The following is a 16,699-nucleotide window of genomic DNA, read 5'->3' as shown; positions in this document are numbered from 1 at the left end:
AGCTAGTAAGTTTTTTTTCAAAGCTCAACTTCGTTAATGCCGTGGTATAGTTTAAAAAACTGTATTAAGTTACATCCTCAAGTGATTGAATGTTTATTGCGGCTAGTCTTTGATGATAACTTAAACGCTTGAGATGAGGTACAAGTTTAGTGGCTCTTTCTTGCACTGATTCGAGAGCATCTATGTTTCCGCAATAATAGGGGTTCCAGACAGCAGAACAAAACTCGAGATGTGGTCGTACATAAGTTGTATAAAGCACACAAAAGCTGTTAATGTCCCAATAGTGTAATGGACTTTTTAACATGCCTAGTGCCGCGTTGGCTTTGGCTACACCATGATACCAAGATCACGCTCATAGGTGGTCTCACTAAGACTGCGGCAGTTACCGATGCAGTCAGTTATAGTAAACATTGCGTGCGAGCCAGGCAAATTATCAATAAATGCAGTGTTGAGGCGGTTGTAAAATCTCTTGTCAAAGAACATGGCTTTACACTTGTTTTCATTAAAACTCATGTTCTATGTGTGTGCCCATTTAACTAAGCAATCGATGTCCTCTTGGAGAAGTTGGTAGTCAGAGGTGTCTTTAATAACAGCTATTAGTTTTGTATCGTCGGCAAATAGTTTACAGCAGTGATGAGTAAGACTTGGCATATCGTTGATGAAGATAACAAATAGAAGGGCTCCTATTACAGAACCTTGCGGAACTCCACTGAGGACATCCAACTAATCAGAAACATAGCCACCTTGTTCGACTCTTTGACTGCGGCCGTTTAGGAATTAGGGGTGGGAGTTAAGGTTAGTTTTAGTCTAACTAAATTTAGTCGACTAACTTTTTAGTCTAACTAAAATTAGTCGACTAACTTTTTAGTCTAACTGAATTTAGTCGACTAACTTTTTAGTCTAACTAAATTTAGTCGACTAACTTTTTAGCGTAACTAAATTTAGTCGACTAACTTTTTAGTCTAACTAAATTTAGTCGACTAACTTTTTAGCGTAACTAAATTTAGTCGACTAACTTTTTAGTCTAACAAAATTTAGTCGACTAACTTTTTAGTCTAACTAAATTCAGTCGACTAACTTTTTAGCGTAACTAAAATTAGTCGACCAACATTTTAGCGTAAATAAATTAGTCGACTAACTTTTTAGTCTAACTAAGTTTAGTCGACTAATTTTTTAGTCTAACTAAATTTAGTCGACTAACTTTTTAGTCTAACTAAATTTAGTCGACTAACTTTTTAGCGTAACTAAAATTAGTCGACTAACTTTTTAGTTTGACTAAATTTAGTCGACTAAGTTTTTAATTTGAGAAAAATATATTGTTACTTTTACCCAAAAAATACTTTTTTTAAATCTTGTTATGTGTTAGTTGTGAAGTGGTTTGAGCGCCATTTTTTTAATAACAAATTGCTGTAAGTTACAATTTAGATCTCCATGGCATCTTTTTCAAAGTTGATTTTCAGAGTTTTTCAAGTTTTTGGAGAAAATTTTTTTTTCTTAAGTTTGCGAGATATACACTTGGAGTTTTGTAATAGTAAAAAAACTGTATCCAATTACTCCCCCCTTATTACTAAGTAACTTTCAATGAAAAGCGGTTTAAATCTGGATTTAAATCGCTTTAATTAGAAATTGAGATTGAAATCTCAATTTCTAATTAAAGTGAACCTTAAACTATTAGAAAAAAAATGGTGCCATATTTTTGAAATGTGTTGTATGCAGAAGCTTTTTCGGATTTCTTTTATATAATACCAGCAATCATTTTTTGAGGTAATAATACCTAATTTATTTTGTTCTACACTCATAAAACGCAGTTTTTACAGTGACGACAATATGATTGTAGTTGTTAGTAACAATTACACAATATAGAAATAATAAAAAACATTAACTGCGTAACAATTTGTTACGCAATTAATGTTTTTTATTATTTCTATGTTGTGTAATTGAATATATATCTTGTTCAACTCTCAATTTTTTTTTTTTTTTTTAAATTATTATTAAAATGCTGATAACTAATTATGTATTCGGTATAAAGTATCAGCTGTTTTTGGCGGAGTTGTTCTACTAACAAACCAATTTTTATTTAATTCAATGAAAGAAAATGTGGGGCAATACTAGGTACAAACAAAACATTTTTATTACCTAATTGTCACAAATTATATTACGTATTTTAAATTTCTTAAAAACAATAAATTTTAATGAATGTCTTTAAGTTGATTTATTTGTCTTAATTCATATTATGTTCATATAATTTCTCAACACAACAAAATTTAAGGAATGTCTTAACTGACACCTCAAAGTAATGGTTTCCCGCTATATATTAGATAAACCGTTATTCTCAAATATATATTTAAATTTACTTTAAGAAATTGCATTTTTAAACTATGTCGAAAAATAATACGTCTTCTCCAATTGAATATGCTGCTCCAATATCTGATTTGATGAATCTGACGAAAAAAAGATTGGATAAAAGAAAGACTATAGATGAACAAAACCCTGCAGATCATAACGATAGCGAAAGAAGTTCAAGTTTTTCATCCGGTCAAACAGAAATTGAAGTTGATGCTCAGTCCATTGAAGAAGCAGCTAAAACTACATACGAATATTACTCAATCGATGAGGAAACATCAAAATGGATATGCAATTTTTTTTTTTTTTTTTTTTTTTTTTTTTAAATATTTTGCCGTTTAAAAATATTACAATAACCAATTATATTTTACAATTTTTACATTAGTAACGACAGGACTTCTAGAAGATCATGTGGATCTTGTCATGAAGCCCTTTACAATATATGGTTAATTTTTGATAAAAATACAATGTCTTAAGTGAAATAATAATAATAATACAACTTTATGCAAAAACATGTAAAAACCAAGATAAAATTTTAAAAAGCCAAGATTAAAAAATAAATAAAATATACAAAATAGAACAACAACGAATAAACAAACAAACAAAACAAAAAAACAATTAAAAGTAAATCAAAATATTTTCAATTAAAAATATAATTCTTTTAAGTTTTTTTTTGTTAGAGGCAACATTAAGTTGGGTAGATAAATCAAAATTAGGTAAGACTATTTTGTTCCAGAGATTAGGACCTCGATTAGAAACAAAATACTGGTCTTTGCTTTTATGGCAAAAAGCAAAGACCAGTTTTTTGTTTCTTATCGAGGTCCTTATCTCTGGAACAAAATATATAACATAATAAATAAACATAATAAATATATATATATATATTTTTTTTTTTTTTCTTTCAGATTTTTTTTTTAATTGTAAATTTTATTTTACTATTATTGTTATTATTATCCTGTTATTATTTTCTTATTTTACATTATTATTATTTATTCATTATTAATTTCATAAAATCGACACGACATCATAACAATATTCATGATTAAGCAAGGTAAACTTAGCTGTTCGGAACTATCCGATATTATACGTGATCAAAACGAAACTATTCAAAGACTTATAAAAAGAATTGAATTATTAGAATCGAAAAAAGAAACCGAAAATAGTTCAGCTACATTTTGGTCAAATCTTTATCACAAAAATAAATCTGCAGAAAAAGCTATTGTTGTAAACTCAATTACCAAAACTATATTATCTGAACAGGAAGAAAAAAAAAAGCGTGAAAAGAACATTATCGTTTTCGGAATTCCAGAATCAAAAAAAATAAATGAACTTGAAAAAAACAACGACGACAAAAAAATGATTGACGAGATATTTGAGGAAATTGGTAAAGGCAATGAAAAGCCTATTAAAATAATAAGATTAAAAAACAAAAAAGACTCAAAAACTCCTCCGCCCATTATTGCAGTACTTCCTGAAAACAGCGAACGTAATAAAGTTTTACTTGCCGCTAGGGAATTGCGCAAAAAGATAAAATATACAAACGTCTTCATTAATCCAGATATGACACTCGCCGAAAGGCAAATCGATTCTCAACTTAGAAAAGAAAGAAATAAGAAAAACCAAATTCTCCTTGAAAATGAACCAAACTCACCCTTTCGATGGTGCATTAGGCGCAACGAAGTCATCAAACTTAATTTCAGTAAACAAAAAATATAAAAAAACTATAAAAAATTGGATTAATTTTCAAACCATTAAAAAAGTTACTGAAATTAAATCCGTCAAAGCTATATACACAAACATCGACTCCTTCCTAAATAAACGCCACGAGCTCAAACAAATTGTAAACAATCTGAAACCCGAAATTATTTTTTTAACAGAAACTCTGCCTAAAAATAAAAAAATTGAAGTTAATGATCTCGAGTTTGCTATTGAAAATTACATACTACATACAAATCACAAGAATAGTTCTTGCCGAAGAGGTTTAGCAATATTTATACATAACAAACTAAAGTCATCCCTAATAAACCTAGATATATTTCCATCTGAATCGCTCAGTTGTGAAATTGCAACGAAAACTTCTAAGTTATTGTTAAGTTTATATTACAGATCACCAAATAGTAACGATGAAAACACTAACTGCATAAATCAACATATTGCCAAACTTTCAAACAAATATCCAAACATTCTTATTATAGGAGATTTTAACTACCCAGATATCATCTGGCAAAATCCAAAACAGCCTATTACAAATTCCTCTAAATCAATTAAATTTACTGAAAATATTCGCGATTCTTTTTTAACCCAACATATTTCAAATGCAACACACATCAGACAAAACCAAAATCCTTCTACAATTGACCTCTTATTTACTTCTGATGAAAACATGATCTCCTTTTTAACTCATCTAGCACCCATTGGCAAAAGTCATCATCAACTACTCTACTTTGCTGTATCGATTGAATCTATTATAAATTTATCACAATACCATACAAAGCATTTATACACAAAAGGGAACTATGACAAAATTAATGAAGACCTTGCAAATATTAAACTCTGTCCAACATCCAACTCAGACCAACTATGGAGTATCTTTTTCAATAAACTTAAAACTACTATCAACAATAATATCCCAAAATCTAACTTTAATAATAAAAAACGCTCAAAGTGGATTGACTTTCAAATAATCAACGAACTTAAATTTAAACGAGAGAAATATCGTCAATATATATTGAACAGAAATGAAGAAACATATAATGAGTACCGCATTTCACGAAACAAAGCAAAAACTGCGTGCAGAAAAGCAATTATTGAATTTGAAAAAAAACTGGCGAGAGACATAGATCAAAATCCAAAAGCATTTTACTCGTATGTCAAATCAAAAAGAAAAAACAAAGAAGCATTCCCTGACATCCAATACAATAATATTGTTGCAACTACTGATCTAGATAAAGCTCATCTATTCAATATTTTTTTTGCTGATACTTTTTCAAACAAAAAAATAACAGCAACACCACCATTTAACCTAACATATAAAAATGTAAATCCACTAACAAACAATATTGATCTAAGTCCGGAAAATATCGAAACATACCTCAAAAGTCTAAACTCATATAAATCACCAGGCCCTGATGCATTACACCCAATAATATTTAAGAAAACTTGCTTTCAAATGTCTAAACATCTATCTACTATTTTTAACAAAGTACTTGAGAGTGGATCAATACCCCAAATATGGAAAGACGCAACAATTACACCCATATTCAAAAAAGGTGACAGATCAAAAGCACTTAATTATAGACCTATCAGTATAACTTGTACTTTAATAAAAATCTTTGAAAAAATTATAAAAAGTCATATTATGACACACCTGATTAAAAATAACTTATTAAGTCCACACCAATATGGATTTCGTCCAGATCATTCCTGTTTAACTAACCTTTTAACTGTAATTAATTATTGGACGTCATCACTTGATAATAATATTCCCATCGACAACATTTATCTTGATTTTGAAAAAGCCTTTGACAAAGTTCCACATAAATTTCTTATTTCGAAACTTAAAGCTTATGGTATAAATGGATCAATACTATATTGGATTAAAAACTTTTTGAAAAACCGTAGACAAAGAGTTGTTGTTAATGGAAATTATTCAAACTGGGTACCCGTTAAAAGTGGAGTTCCCCAAGGCTCCGTCCTTTCAGCTTTACTTTTTATTATATATGTCAACGATATCCCTGAAGTAATCAAATCAAAAGCTGCTCTTTTTGCTGACGATACCAAAATCTTCCGTTCTATTGAAAATACTCAATCTGCGCAAGAATTACAAAATGACATCGACGCTCTTGTTACATGGTCTCAAAAATGGGGAATGAAATTTAATATTGATAAATGTTCTGTAATGCACTTAGGAAACAACAACAAATCCCATACTTATAATATGCATGATCCAGAAAAAAATATAAGAGTAAACATTAAAACCACAAATTGCGAACGAGATTTAGGTGTTCACATAGATTCGAACTTATTATTTTCCAAACACACAACTATTCAAGTCAACAAAGCCACACAAATAATAGGAATAATAAAAAGAACATTTACATCATATCCAGACTTATTATCCTTCAAAAAACTATTTTCAGCACTAGTCCGCCCTCACCTAGAATACTGTGGATCAATCTGTAACCCTGGACTTCTCAAAGACAAACGGCAACTAGAAAATGTGTTAAGAAGAGCTTCGAAACGAATCAATGGATTACAGGATCTACCGTATGAACAAAGATTGTTGGCATTAAATATGACAACTGTAAAATACAGGCTACTTCGTGCAGACCTAATCAATGTCTACAAATGGTGCAAAAACAACAATAGTGACAAAAGTCTTTTTGAAATAGATAGTAAATTTATTACTCGTGGTCATATATATAAACTAAAAAAACAATCTTCGCGATTAAATTTACGTATGAATTTTTTTTCTCTAAGAATAATAAATAAATGGAACTCTCTTCCTAATCACATTGTATCAGCGTTATCTTTAAAAACGTTTAAACTGCTTCTAGACAATCATCTAAAAAATGAATGGCTTCTCTATGACTAATCCACATTTTATTTTCTATTAGTTATACAAACTCTGTAATTGTCAAGTATTATATAATTAGGTTGACAGGCAGTTTATGCCTACACAATTTATTGTAAAACCTTAATTAAAAAAAAAAAAAGGGGCAATAAGATTGTTATTAATTCGAAGATTATATTTGTTTTTAGGTTTCATACAATAAAGATTTTGTAATACGTTTGGCAACAAATTTTCTCTACATTTAAACATGAAACATAAAATGTTAAAGACATTTTGTTGATATACATTTAAAATATTCATTTCTTTAAAAAGTTGTTTCGTATGAAAAAACCGATTTTTAAAATTTATTGCGCGAGCTGCGTGTTTCTGATGAAGGTAAAGAGATTTTAGTTTTGTTCTATGAGTGCTTCCCCATATAATATTCGCGTAGTTTAAATGACAATGTATAAATGAATAATATAATTGTGTTAACTGGTGTTTACATAATACATTTCTTGCTTTATAGAGAATTCCGATGCATTTAGCGATTTTATTGGAGGTATTATCAATATGATTTCTCCAAGATAGATTCTCATCAATATATACTCCAAGAAACTTAGTAACTTTTTCTCTTTTTATTATTATATTATCAATTAAAAGGTCTGGCATGATATGAGGCAGTTTCTGTTTTTTTGAAGGTGGATAAAAAAGTGTCCATTTAGTTTTTTCTATCAATCAATGTAATAGTAACAGACTTTCTATCAATCAATGTAATAGTAACAGCAATCAATGTAATAGTAACAGACCTAAAAAGTACTCTTGTAAAACATCAAAGAGTACATTAGATTACCATCTTGAACATGATCACAAAATAATAACGCCGAAAAAAAAACGAACTATGAGTGGCTTGTCAAAAGAAGTTAGCGATAAGATTGATAGAGCTCTTTTAATTTTCATTATTGCCTGTTGTCTTCCATTTATGTTGGTAGAAAGTAGTGCATTTAAAGAATTTGTTTTGTGTTTAAATCCAAAGTATAAAGTGCCTTGCCGAAAAAAGTTAAGATCTCTTTTAACTGATTTATATCGAGAAAAAGTTGAACTTTTGAAATCAAAATTATTATCAATTAAAGTTTTATCTATTACTACTGACGGATGGACGTCCTGTCAAAACTATAGTTATATATCTGCAACTGCACATTTCATTTCTGACAAAAAAAATTTCATCAGTTTTTGTTTGGGCTTTGCATACCTTAATGGCCGCCATGATGCAGATAATTTAAAAGAGGCTTTGCTAAAAATCGTAGAAAAGTTTAAAGTAGATGATAAAATAATGAGTATAGTATCAGACAACGCCAGTAACGTACGCAACTGTCTAAATTCTTTAAAAGTTTGTTTAAACATTCAACCAATAAGATGCATGGGACATGTTTTGCAATTAGTTGTTAAAAATGTCATAGATTTAGTTGAAGAAGGTGAAAAAGATACTTCGTCTAAATTCTTTTTCATTGCAAGAACATTAACTAAGTGCAGGAAAATTGTTACATCTTTCAATCATTCTTCTCAACTTAATGATTTATTAGAGGAAAGTCAAACACGACAAGGTGTCGAAAAAAATCACATACTTTATTTGATTCAAGATGTGAAACTCGTTGGCACTCTACGTTTCTCATGGCAGAGCGAATGCTTAAGCTTCACTCCTACGTAAAAGATATCTTTAATTCGAAACAACAATACAAAGATATGAGAAAATATTTACTCGATGAAGATGAAATGGTTAACTTAAAAGAAACGGTAAATGCTTTATTAAGCTTTAATCAAGTAAGTGTTTTACTATCTGGCGATAGGTATGCAACGTGTTCTTTAATTATTCCAAGTATAAAGTACCTTGAGAAGCAGCTGAGTAAGAATACAAGTGAGACTCCTCCTTTAATTGTAATATTGAAATCACATTTGTTAGAATCTTTACAAACTTACAAAGATTCATATGAATTAGAGAATAATTCCTTTTTATTGTGTGCCACTTTTTTGGATCCAAATTATAAAAGTTTTCAATTCTTTGAAAAGTACGAAAAAAAGAAATATTTAAAAATTGTGAAAGAATTTTTGTCAGATTTTTATCTCTCAAAAAGAGTTGGTGAAATAATTCCAATTAAAAAGGTGACAAAGGAATCAAAAAAATTTAAGTTGTCATTTGAGGATGAAGAAGATGATTCTGGAAGTGATAGTGACAAAAATGTAACCTTAGATTTAAAAAAAGAAATCAGTGAATATATAAGATTGTCAGTGCACGAACAAAATGTTTTAGAGTTTTGGCATCAAAATCAATATGTTTTTCCAATATTGTATTGCATTTCAACGATGATTTTATGTACACCTGCTACCAGTGCACCAAGTGAGCGCCTTTTTTCTGATGCATTAAACAATTTGTATGCTAAGCGAAACAGGATGACGGCTGAATGTTTTCAAATGTTGATGTTTTTGTACGAAAATTTGGAATTTTTTAATTTGGTTTAAAATTGGTGCAATTTAATCAATGTAATACGGAAATATCTTGTTGTAATAATTATTTTTGAATTTATTTTATTGTTCTTCAATAAAAACTCTTAAATTTAGAACTTGAACTGTTTTGTTTTAAAAACAATCAAACAAGGTTGCAACATGTTTAAAAAATGATTTTATAAAGTTGTTGCTCTCATGTTTGGGACGGGGGGGGACCCCAGAAACTTGAGGGCTTTTATGTTTCCAGGCTACAATTATCGCAATTTTTTGCAAAGTATCATTATCCGATTTTTAATTTTGTTTTTAGAAAAACCAATTGCTTAATTAGACTATAAAACTAAGTGCAAAATATGAACGTAGCAAGTCTTCCCGATTCTATGTTATTTAAATTTAAGTTTTTTTACATTTGTAAATGTATTTTACATTTTCATGTATTAATTGACCCACTTTAAATGACCCACCCAAGTTTATATTTCATAATGAATGATTTCATTAACCTTACCTTTTCTTTATAATTCTACAAAAAATGGTGTCTTAAACGCGGTTCATTTAAGTTGATATTTCAAACTTACTTTTTAAATAAGATTGCTTCTAGTTAACTTTAGATCTTACTTTTCACGCTAAAACTCTTATTTTCTAACAAACTATCTACTCCAGCTTGAAGCAATTAAAAGCCAAAAATTGCTGCTGCCTAGTATACAGCCATATTTAATATAATTAAATGAGTTTATATACGACTAAAAATTAAATTTTTGATACAAAAAAAACAACACTATTTTGGGAAAAATATATCGTAACTTAATTTTTTTTTAACAAAAAGTGAAAATGTACTTTAAAATGATAGATATTCTGCATTTTTTAAGTAATTAAAAAGTGATAAGAAATTTTCTGGTTTGATAAAGCGACCGCTGCCATTTAACAGAATGTTTATTTTACAGTTTTACACGATTTAATTGCGGAAGTTGCATTTTTAAATGCGGACGATGAGCCTCTCGGTAAATGCTATTAAATGTTTTGCATTTTGAAAACTCTATTAATACGTTTAACATTTGGCATGCATTTTAGAATAAATAAATTGCCGAAGCTTAAATGTACTTAAAATGTAACAAACATAACCTAAATACGCCAACCAATTTAAGCGCAATTCTGTGCTTATTTGTCCGTACGTTGAAAAAATGAGAAAATGATAAAGTTTTAATTATGAATGTAATGACAACGTTGCATACATAAGCTTTCGCATTAAATTTCAAGCTTGTTGAGAAAAATGATGGAAGTTAGCGTTAATAAATTGGTACTTCTTATCGCTTATATGAAATTAAATATTTAGAGACTAAGTATATTCGCTAGTATTCAGGGGAAAGGGGGGGGGGGAGGTGGTAAGTTGAAAACTGCCGTAAGAATAATTGCCGATTAAAAATTATACTTGCTGAGTATAAGAATATATATATCGATTGCTGAGATTTGCTAATAATTATAATAACATCTTAATTTGCCGATCAAACTAAATATCGGTAATAGCATGGCCTATAAGAGATGGACTTGCAACCTATTTTTTTTTTTTTTTTTGCGAACCATGCTCATTGCGCATTGTTACAAATCTTTTGTTTTAAACAATAGAAATTAAATTATAAAGTCTGTCGGATTCGTCGAAAACTTTTGGTCTCGTCTAACCAGTTACATCAACTTCCTTTTAGTTATTCAAGATAACAGCAATAGATAGCGATTCCACGGCTCAACGAAAAACATTTGACGTTTGAAAAAAAACACGTAACTTTCATGAATTTTACTCTCTTATATCTTTTTGTATGCTTAAGCAAACACCTTAAGGTTTTTTGCATCAATTAGTGTTACTCAACCTCTTTCCAGTCATATATAGAAAGTACTATGGTTTATATGGCTTCATTTAAATTTTATCCATATCTTAAGACCACTTTTAAGAAAAAAGCTCGAAGCGGGAACATTTTTTTAAAACAAAGCTTTTAGAGGTTAGGATTCCTTAGTACCAAAACACATCCAATTTTTATAAAACTTTCCGTATACATTAAAAAAGGGATGACGAATCAAATGGAATGTGCACACTTTTTAACTTTTATACATAAATTTTTAGTTCTTAGCGTTTCAAAACTTCAAGGTTTATTTTTATAGAAAAAAAAAGTGTTTTTTAATAGTGTCCAGGTGGAAATTGCAAGTTTACTCTTTCCTCTTTTTATAACAAGTATTTATTTATGTTTTCTTGAAGAATAGGTTCTAAGGATTTGTATATAGAAACTATGTATATATATATAACTATCTTCCTTCGCATATTTTATGACGTTTTTTGTTTTGATTTTGCGTGACATAATGCAAATTTTCGGTGCCATAACAATGCAAATTTTCCATACTCAAGCCCTATACCTTTCGTCAAAAAATCATCAATTATTGCACTACAAAAAATTCAATAACTTTAGATCCGCTTAACTTCAAAGGCCGAATGACCCCTCGTTTTTTAAGTCAAGTCAAGCTCTATACAATGATATAAGTTACATATGTTTATTTGAATAATAAAAAAATCGTCAAGAATGGCTACAATAGAATTTTAATAGATTTTAAGTTTAGTTTTATATAGCTAGATATTCCTTATATTTTAAGAAATAACACTGATAATAATATAGAAATTGAGATCATTTACTTAACTACTTTAGTACATGTATAACTAGAGATATAACAAATTTGAGATATAACAAATACCCTTGGAGTATTTATCGACCTTTCAAAGGCTTTCGATACAGTGGATCGCGAGATCCTTCTATACAAACTTTATAATTATGGTATAAAAAATAAAAATTTAAAATGGTTCAGTTGCTATCTAAAAAACCGTAAACAAGCCTTATTTTACAATAAAACATACACTCCTCTTGAAACCGTCACATGTGGTGTTCCCCAGGGGTCTATTCTAGGACCTCTGCTTTTCCTAATCTATATAAATGACATATTTTTATCTTCCAGTATATTGAATTTCATTCTTTTCGCAGATGACACTCAAGCTTTCTATACCCACTCTAACATTACTACACTTTTTAATACAGTAAATCAGGAACTTGAAGAGTTGAGCGATTGGTTTAAAGCAAACAAACTTTCTGTCAACATTGAGAAAAGTAATTATATCTTTTTCACAAAACCATACAATTCAGACAAACTACCATTAAAACTTCCTGATATTCTATTAGACAAAGTTAGACTAAATCGAGCGTTCTCAGTCAAATTCCTCGGGGTATTCTTAGATGAACATATTAGCTGGAAAGACCACATTAATATATTAAAAAACAAAATATCTAAAAACATTGGAATTATGCATAAAACCAGATATATTTTAAATAATGCATGCCTTAAAAGTTTTTATTTTGCATATATACATAGCTATATTAACTACTGCAATATTGCCTGGGCTAGTACCTACCAATCAAAACTAGATTTAATATATAAAAAACAGAAACAAGCATGCCGTATATTAACAAACGCAAATAGAAATGCCAATTCTAAACATTTAATGAAGGAACTGAGAGTTCTTAATATCTATGAACAAAATATCTATTGCATTCTTCAGTTCATGTTTAAACTCAAAAATGATCTGGTCCCTGAAGTCTTCCATAACTTTTTTCGCCTTATCAATCACAAATATCAAACAAAATACTCTATCAAGAACTACTATATTCCGAAAACCACTTTAAGACTATCTAAATTCTCAATATCCAGCAGAGGACCCCAATTGTGGAACTCATTTCTAACAAACAAAATAAAAACTATAAACTCATTCCAACATTTTAAATGCGTTGTAAAACAACAGCTACTAGACCTCAACATTAATGAAACAATCTCTTATTTTTAAAATTTTTCCTTTTTCATTTTAAATCTTCACTTTTTCTTGAAATTCTATTTTATTACTTACTTGGTTATTTAATGATGTTCATTGCAAAAAAAAAAATAAAAAAAAAAATAAAAATAAAAAAAAATAAAAAATTTATATGTATTATAAATATTTTATTATATTTGTATTTGGTTTATATTTTTGTTATATTTTGTCAACGACAAAAATGGGGCAAGATGATAAGACTATTGTCTTCTACTGCTCCAGTCATATATTTCACGGTAAAGTGTTGTACAAACTTATATTAAAAATGACGAATATATATATAAATATAAAAAAAAACAAATAATACAAAATATCACCTAGTTTTGTAGCTACTTAGAGAATATTGGTTTCATGTCCAGGGAACTACACCATCTACTACATTGCTGTACTTATTGTTTATGAATGTTATAGAATTTTTTGACTTATTGTTTATGAATGTTATAGAATTTTTTATTTTTATGTTTAACAACAGAAATATATACAGTTAAGGATAAATAACTCATACATAAAATGAATATAAATACAATAAAGAAAAAAATAATTTGTCACAGTTTTAAAGAATTTAGCAAATCAATTTATGGCAAACCGCAAGAATAACTAAGTATTTAATATTAACATAGCATGATTTACCAGCTAGGGGAGAGTGGGGTATTGACGAACACCTAAGCGGGAATGCGAATTAAAGACACCAGTTATACAAAATTGATCATATTTATTGCTTATCAATTAGTTTAACTACTCAGTCACAAACCCTCAAAAGGAATTTTTAAAAATCTTATTATAAAATAAAAATTTATGCCAGAAATAAAACCATTGGTGTTCGGAATTACCCTGCCTACGTGGGGTAATTCCGAACACATTGGGGGGCAATCACAAGCACTGTTGTGTAATAGCGAATAAAAAGCTAATTGTAATAACTAAGTCTAAAAACTATATTATGCAACAAAAACAAAAAAAAGGAGTGACTTTATTTCCATAGAAGCTACAACAGAGTGTTACTCAAGAAAAAAGTTGCATAAAATTATCAGAAAAATTTAAAATCAAATTATAGTGAACAACATCCGCAGCTTCATTACACTACTGCACGTCTGGAACTGAGCATAGGATCCCTTCTCAGCAGGTAAAAAAAAATTGTCGAATTTATTTTTTTACAATGCTGTTTTGACCATGTTCGGAGTTACCCCGCGTTCGCCATTACCCCACTCTCCCCTATATATAAACTAATTTTTATTTGACAAAAACAAATGGGTTATTATGTGCCTTGACTAACTTGAATAACTTTTTAAAAGGTTTTGCATTATCAAACGAGTTATAAAAAAGCCCATTAGAAAATACACCTACTAAAAAACAATGCTCAGTGGAATATATATTATGGAGCTTATAGAGTAGTCGAGGCAAAAAATGGCGACATATCGGAAATAATACTAAAAAAATACACAAAACTAAGGCTGGTGAATGAAGGACCAAGGAGTTGCATGAAACCAGACCTTAACTAAAAATTTTATTTAAGCATTTTTACTTTTCGCTTCACTTTTTTAAATTATAATTATCTTTACAGATCTATTTTATTATTGATGGAACTAATTATCTTTACAGATCTATTTTATTATTGATGGAACTAATTATCTTTACAGATCTATTTTATTATTGATGGAACTAATTATCTTTACAGATCTATTTTATTATTGATGGAACTAATTATCTTTACAGATCTATTTTATTATTGATGAAATTTAAATTAAAATTATCTTTACAGATCTATTTTATTATTGATGAAATTTAAATTAAAATTATCTTTACAGATCTATTTTATTATTGATGGAACTTTGTTTACACGAAAAAAGTTCCCAAATTTACAAATGTTTATCTTGGAAAAATGATGAAAATCTGTTCGTGCCGACAACTGATTTCCTTTTCCTTGGTGTAATTTGTTTAGTAATTTGTCAACACGTGAAGTAGTTACTTATCCTGAACAGTCTTATTAAACAAATGCTATAAAATTTAAACTAATACCACGTGATCAGAGTTTCTGTTTAAAAACTAAGGCCAGCCATTTTAATAGATTTTTTTGTTGACGGGTGAAAATTTAGAGTTTGTCGGAAACTCGCATGGCTCGCTAATTTCTGCGGCCTCTTTGATGTAAAACAATAGGTTGCACGTCCATCTCTTATAGTTCCATGGTAATAGATAGTGAGTGTCATACCCCCAACACCACCTTCCCTTCTCGCTGGCTCCAATACTATATATCACTAATATGAAAATGAAAATTTATAGGCAATGTATAATAAAATCCAATTTTAGGAATGTTACTTATCTGGGATAATTTTTCCTATGTTGCTATTTTAGGCCTTTGTAATAGGGTTGTTAACCGAAAGGTTTCAAAGATTTCTGTAAAAAAATCTTTCAAAAGGGTATATACAATTACTAATTGTAATACTATATTATTTGCGAAAGTTACTTTGACAAATTTTGATGCTTCTATATATTCGTTACGAATAAAAATAAATACTAATTGTCAATTAGTATTTATTTTTATTCGTAACGAATATATAGAAGCATTAAAATATGTCAAAGTAACTTTCGCAAATAATACTTCTGAAAATTAGACTTTCGTAAGTTGCTATTTCAAATAATGCTCTTCCAAAACTTCCAAAAGTTTCACTTTCGGAAGTAGCACTTGAGAAATGAGCGCTTTTAATAACTACGTTTCGAAATCTATAAAGGAAGTTTATTCGCCTAACTGCAAGAAATGTGAAAATAAAATATCTGTATATATCAAACTGTTTGTAATGAAACTTTATCTTCAGTATAGCAACATATTAAATTTTTACTAGTTTGTTTTTTCAAATAATGATCAAAAAATTTATTTCGAAAGGAAAATTTTCGATAAATCCACTTGAAGAACGGTCACTTACGGAAGAAAACTTGAAATTCGTCATAAAAACAAGATTAAAATGTTCCATTTAAAAAAATCCGTTCAATGAACTAAGTAATTAAAAGCTCATTACTCATAAGTGTCAATTATCGCGCATGCAAATTTTTATGAAGTAAAAAACTGATATTATTTTTTAACTGAGTCCTTTCGGTAGGTTTCAAAAATCTTCTTTCGAAATGAATCGATTAGCAAGTTTCTTTTCGCTTGTGATTCTTGCGAAAATTTTATTTTTCGTATATTGCTTTACCAGCGGCGTGGGCAGGATTTTTTTGATGTTTCAGATATGACACTTTTAGGCATCGTGCGAATGTTGTTAAGTCAAATTAATTAATTAAGTCAAAAAAATTAATTAATTAAGTCAAAAAAAATAATTTATTAAGTCAAAAAAAAATCAAGAATGTTGTTAAGTCAAATGAAAATGTTTCTCAAAAAAATTGCGGTGATTGGAGCGTGAGAACAAAAATACCCCCAACAAGTTGGC

The 16,699-nt window shown here is 29.0% G+C and overlaps 1 protein-coding gene across 1 annotated transcript; it reads left to right on the top strand.

Annotated features, from left to right (window-relative positions):
• Positions 1 to 8,635: 8,635 nt before the first annotated feature.
• On the top strand, positions 8,636 to 9,409 carry LOC136088414 (E3 SUMO-protein ligase ZBED1-like). Its single transcript, XM_065812122.1, has one exon. The coding sequence runs from the start codon at positions 8,636 to 8,638 to the stop codon at positions 9,407 to 9,409; it is 774 nt and encodes a 257-aa protein (XP_065668194.1).
• Positions 9,410 to 16,699: the final 7,290 nt, after the last annotated feature.

The sequence above is a fragment of the Hydra vulgaris genome, chromosome 12 (genome assembly GCF_038396675.1).
Source record: "Hydra vulgaris chromosome 12, alternate assembly HydraT2T_AEP".
NCBI lineage: Eukaryota > Metazoa > Cnidaria > Hydrozoa > Anthoathecata > Hydridae > Hydra > Hydra vulgaris.
This window is presented reverse-complemented; position numbering and strand designations above follow the sequence as displayed.